This window comes from Ruditapes philippinarum, unplaced genomic scaffold (assembly GCF_026571515.1).
Source record: "Ruditapes philippinarum isolate M1 unplaced genomic scaffold, ASM2657151v2 ctg1951_1_1_1_1, whole genome shotgun sequence".
NCBI classification, from domain to species: Eukaryota; Metazoa; Mollusca; class Bivalvia; order Venerida; family Veneridae; genus Ruditapes; species Ruditapes philippinarum.
In genome coordinates this window covers 46,489-52,573 of record NW_026861315.1, presented here as the reverse complement: position 1 = coordinate 52,573, position 6,085 = coordinate 46,489, and the positions used below count along the sequence as shown (strand labels likewise).

General features: G+C 31.4%; 1 protein-coding gene across 1 annotated transcript; it reads right to left on the bottom strand.

Moving 5' to 3' along the window:
• Window positions 1-707: 707 nt before the first annotated feature.
• LOC132715223 (uncharacterized) lies at window positions 708-5,761 on the bottom strand. The gene is made up of 3 exons (XM_060698214.1): window positions 5,408-5,761; window positions 4,234-4,401; window positions 708-1,329 (listed from the first exon to the last, which is right to left on the bottom strand). Exons 1-3 carry the CDS (start codon window positions 5,721-5,723, stop codon window positions 1,088-1,090), a joined length of 726 nt encoding a protein of 241 aa, XP_060554197.1. The 5' UTR covers window positions 5,724-5,761; the 3' UTR covers window positions 708-1,087.
• Window positions 5,762-6,085: the final 324 nt, after the last annotated feature.

The following is a 6,085-nucleotide window of genomic DNA, read 5'->3' as shown; positions in this document are numbered from 1 at the left end:
GTCAACCGCACCACATATTGATCTTTCTATTGAAAAATTGCAATTTAAAGGCCGTTTTTTTTTCAACTCGGTCAGCCGATTGGTTGACTACAATGTAACATGATATGTTTGCTATTGCAGTTTCAACTAGGGTTTGTGTTTTCAAGATTTACATTTCCTACTACAGACCAGTAGCTTTCGCATCGTAATTGACAAACAAGAACAAAATAAATGCCGTTTACTAAACTTTATATTTCTCATTGTTGTCCTTAGGAATGTAGGAATTTGAAAGGGACAAACCCAGTGGTTCATAATATCTTAAATTGGTCATAACGCTAACGTCAAAGTTGAATATCCTTGCATAGGTGTTTCGTGCATTATACAATTAAATTGATATCACATACGTTCGTTCGAATGTTTCAAATGAAACGAGGTTTCAAAACATTATTTGTTTTTATTGTTTATTTAATAGGCTTTAATGCCGATATTAAAATATTTGTGGTTATATCTCTACGGTCAGTCTACCTTTCTGGTCACTAGTGAATGATATCTCGTTGTTATAGCAAATATTTGTGCATTGTATGCGGTCTTTTATGCTCATCTGTCTACAGATGCGAAATGCAATCTATACATTTATACTTTTTCCCAAACGTTCAAAACAACGTAAACTAAAACCAAGAAAGACACAATCAAACTATTTTTTTTATTCAAATCAAAGGGGAAATATATAACCTCTTTCAAAACAACGTAAACAAAAACAAAGACAAAATCAAAGTACTTTTTTTCTAATCAAAGAGAAAAATGCAGCTTTTTCTATTCTTCTGCTGTTAATTCTGAACTGCCTTAACTTAACAATGATTTTATGAAGTCAATACTGTGCTTGAAACTTGTCCAATTAACCGTCAAACGGTTGTGTGTGGCAAAAAGCATGGATATTTGTATTGTAACTGTCAAGGTTGATACCGTAGAAAGAAACAGATAAACAAAATACATTTTTGAGTTACTACACACAGATGTTATACATTTATATATTTTAGACTTTATTTATTTATTTATTTATCAATCAGTTGGTAAATTAAGGAAAGGTTAAACAATTTAGATTTGTCAATCAGCATTTCGTTATTCCACAACCGGTCATTACTGTTCCAGTTTCTGTGACTGCATAACACCACAAGTGCCCCCATATGAGATTCGGCAAGCGGCAGTAGTTTTCGGCTTCAGAAAACGACGTCTCTGGTAACAGATCCACATTTATGTTATGACTGTAGTCATCCCATCTCTCGCAAGTAATGCCAGTTTCTGTTATGTTTCGTTTTCCTCTATAGCTTCTTACGTCTGTGATAAAGCAATCTGTAAGGAAATTCAATGAATGATATGTTGTCATCTAAATTACTTTCCATCTACACCGGAAATATATTTTGTTTCAAATTAAGACGCATATATTATATAGTCTTACTATTGTAAACATTATTACTTGAAATGATATTGAGCATGGTTTATGTAAAATATTGCACATTTTTTATATCATTACTTTTTACACATATTGTATTTAAAACAACAAGTAAATCAAGAGAAGAGAGAACATATGTTAAACAGCGGGATTTATTATAAACTGGTATAGCCTTTGCTAGGGGGCGTGAGGCATTTTGCACTTTTTCAGTATTCCTCATGTACAGACTCAATCAAACCGAGTCTGCAATTCTTATGTAATTTTGTTGTGATTTATGCTTCCAAGGGATCACTTTCTTCCCAGATTTTTATTAAAGGATCTACCGTTAATGTATTTAAGTTATAAACTGAAGCAAGGCTTTTCCTGCATGCTTAAACATGATTATCAATATGGCAAGTACGAGGGCTGTCCGGAAAATTCGTAGACAAGGCTATAAAATTATTATAAGCAGTCATATCAATATGATGATTGAATATTTTGCTAAAGTATTTATCTGCTACATATTTCTAAATTAAAAAACATGATGAAAGTAATATTCGCAAAGCGCCGATCACCATGGCAACATGATCAACGAATCACGGAGCACTTTGATTTTATGATGATAGCTACTCGAAAAATAAGTTGCTAAAAGTTGTAATTTTAATGCAATCTCTGGTTTTTATTTTGTGACATCATAGGATACTATAACATGATATTTAGTGTACATTATGACGTTATAAGTAAATAAACAGCTTGTTAAGAGCGATTAATATGCAATGAAGGTGCGTAAATTTTGTGTTGCAAAAATGACATCAAATTGACGGACGGAGCAACGTTATGGTATTTAACTTCATAGCAACGCTAATATGGCGCCAACAGAGATTTTAATATTTACATTAAAAACAAAATCAACCATAAAATGTTGAAGGCAACTTGTGTTTAAATGTCAAACAAGATTAAGAAGCGGTGATGCCAGAATTTTGTATGAGAGCGCTCTAGACGACCAAAAGTAGCATGGCCGAAATATTGTAGATTGCGTTACAACATTTTTTGAAAGAGGCAGACATCTCAGACACAGTATGGGAACCAGTGAAATCTTTATTTTTAAATGATAATTTTAAATATGAAATTCATGAAGTAATAGCAAAGGAACTTAACAGGCAGACAGGTACCATGGCTGTTGAAATCGGAAGAAATAAAATAGTTGGTAAACATGAATTTAATTGACGCCGTTGACGTTGTCAAAGTGCTCCATGATTATGTATATATATTGTATGTAAATACTTTTAAAATACAAACGTTAGTCACAGGTCAGTAATTTTTGATAAATCTGTTCGCTAGATATGTATATTTATGCTGACAAAATTTGTACAGCGTATGTATTGTTTTACAATAAAAAATGAAGATGTAACTGAACTTTCCGGACATCCCTCGTAACTACACCAGGCTCTATTAAAACATATCTTCATAGTTTGCATTTTGTTCTTAACGGATTTAATGAATTATTAAGTTTTCGATTAATAAACATTAATCTATATGTTAAAAAAATAATTTCTATTTAAAGCAGCACGCCTCCAGAGTTCTGCTAATTCTCATAAAAATTTCGAAAATGTATCAAAAAGTAAAATATTGTGATGTAAACAACGAAAATACTTTACCCATTGTAAACGGCACTTATAACCGATGTAAATTACAAAAAGTAGGTTAAATATGCAAACATAGTCCTAACTAAGTTGGCAATGTAGTGGAAATATAGTAATTGGTACTACAAAATCAGTAATTAATCGTTATTAGCATGTAAATTTTTACTAAATCTTGGATATTTACTTTTCTTAAAATTAAACATGTTATACATTTTTCTCAAGTTTTATATTCTTGAAATATTTGGTTCATCTGGAGGCATGTAGCTTTAAATAACAACATAAAAAATAAACATAAATATTTCCGTAAAAATAAACATTATGTTTTCTATCAAAATAAAAAAAAAATCTGGAAAAGAAACTCGTCAAAACAGTGCATTAATTTAATACTGTCTGCCTGTAATTTATAAAAATAATTTTATGCATGTATTGAAAAAGCTATATTAATGTCTTTCTTTTGCCCTGGTTGTACTGTATTGAAAACAATATTATCAATTAAGCACTTATATTACAAGCAAAACAAGGAATCCCATTCTCTTGTAATGATCGCACACAGCCGATATAGAACAGTTATAAGATATAGATATCCTAGATATAAATGATTTAATTTTGTCTTATTTTTATTTTAAATTAGTAATGGAACTATAACCAAGTTGTCAAAGGCATACTTTAAAGGCGTACTTTTATTGCTTTCTATCCCCCTCCTTTGCCCTTATAAAAATAACAAAAACAATAATTCTTATTATAATATATTGATAATGATTTGTTTTGTTTCTACGCTGAGGACGATATCAATTTACTTGCTTAAATGCATAAGGCAATTCGGCACTAATTCGTTATCATTTTATACTAAAATAATGTAATAACTTTTATAGATCTTGTATCTATATCGAAGGATGAAAATAACATGCTTTCATCTAGCAATTGCGGCGCGAAAACTCAAAAAACCTGTTTCCTTAAAGGGCTCGGTAGATCCTCGTCCTATTTGTTAAGCTTGACTGATAAATTTTGTAATATCATTCAATAGCATTTATTCTTTATAAGCGCGTGTAGTCTATATCCGTCCAAACCAGAGACCGGGTAATCAAAGGCTTAAATATTTTCATTTCATGGTGGTTTTGGGATAAGTTTAGATAATTTTGTTCTCTACTGAAAATTTACAAACAAGAACAAACTTGATATTACCGTATTCTTCACAAAAGGCTTTCTCCCAGTTACCATTGGATGTGCACGATATTTCGTCAGGCCTGGCCCGGAATCTAGGATCACAATTAACAGTTGCTCTGTCCATGAAATGTGTTCCGGATTTCAGAGAGATATTTCCGTAAGCAATAGAAGGTAGAATCCCACAATCTGTGGTCAAGTAAAAAGAAAATATTCTCAGAAAGTATTGTTCTTCCACAACATTGAACAAGGTCAATGGCATTGTTGAGGCCCTTCACATTTTTATTTAGCAGTGTCACTTTAGAATATCCTTAAAGATTTTAAGTTACTAACAGCTTGATCAGAGTTATTTAAACATCTTCATATTGAAATATTTTAAAGTTATTCAATTGTTTTACTAATTGATTAATCGATTAAGTCAGAAAAAAATGTAAGTTGTAAAATAACTTGACAAATTATATCAATATTGCGCTTCTTTTTTCACAAATTTAAAAACTTCACAATTTCCGCGCATATATTTCCGTTAAACTGACTCTTACATCTTATATTAGTGTTTATGTGGGTTTTACAGTCACATCGGGAGGAAGATTCTTTGAAAACTTGCCGTCTCATAATTATGGATAACAATCACCTTATTTCACAAAACATACGAACTTCGGGGCATCGGTGTTCGAGTGGTTAAGGTCATTGACTTTTAACCATTTGCCCTTCACCACTGTATAATCAAATGTGTATACTAGTAATTATTCGAATCACGCCAGAAACTTTGGATTCATTCATGTGAGGAAATTATCAAAATTATATAAAAAAAAAAAAACTTTTAAGATTAAAGCACTCCTCACTTTCTTTTTACGGAAAAATAATATTCTTTATTAATTAATTCAGTCAATCTCATAGAAAAGATAATTCGGCTTGAATACAGAAAAGAACACATTCAATTACATTTTGATATTTTAAAACAATTGTACATTAACAAAACACTTTTCACTAAGTAGAATTTCTTTTTGTAATAGAAGAAAAAATGACGTTCAGTGGAGACACAAAATTGAATAAAACACAAATAAAACACATGCAGATGTGCGTTTATCTTACTAAAATATCATTTAATTCAGTTATGATAATTTACTCTGCTTCATGGATTCGTTAATTCGTCATAAACATAAATAAACTAAGAAGATATGACAGGAATATTTACCTCCTCCCCTTGTATAATGCAAAGACCCGTTTGCAATTTCCAGTTCTGTCTCTAAAACATGCATACAGCCGTCGCATCTCCTTTTCTCTGGTTGGTAAAATATGTCAACACAGGACGACGAATATTTGCAATACAAAGCACATTGCATATCGCTGTAAACCTTGTCAGTACTAAAAACGCGTTTCAAATCAGGGCAAGTGTAACCATCAAACACTCTATTCCTTCTTAAATCAAAGAATTCTGAAGAGTACAGCAGGCAAACCGACATACCAAGAGCGAAAAAGGAGAGAGCATTAGCCGATGCCGTGTTCCTCATGTTGCATGCGCCTCACGAATCCACCTGAATCAGTAATCTTTTAATTTCATTTCGTTATAACAAATATCGCGCATGCTCATTACTGTCAAAGTTTAGCCCAGAAATATATAAAATTTTAATTATAGTTCTGGCGGATGCCATTCAAATGTGTTTTTGAATGAAAAATATAATGGCGTTAGAATATCTAATAGATCGCCTGTAACAATATATCGCATTGGTTTGTGCCTATTAATTTTTGATATTGGAAATATTTACCATGTCAATTTCACGACAAGAACTGATGTTACATTTTGGTCCATAAATAATTTTAAAAGTAGACATTAAAGACCAAAAATAGAGCTTAAATAAAACTGTTACAATCC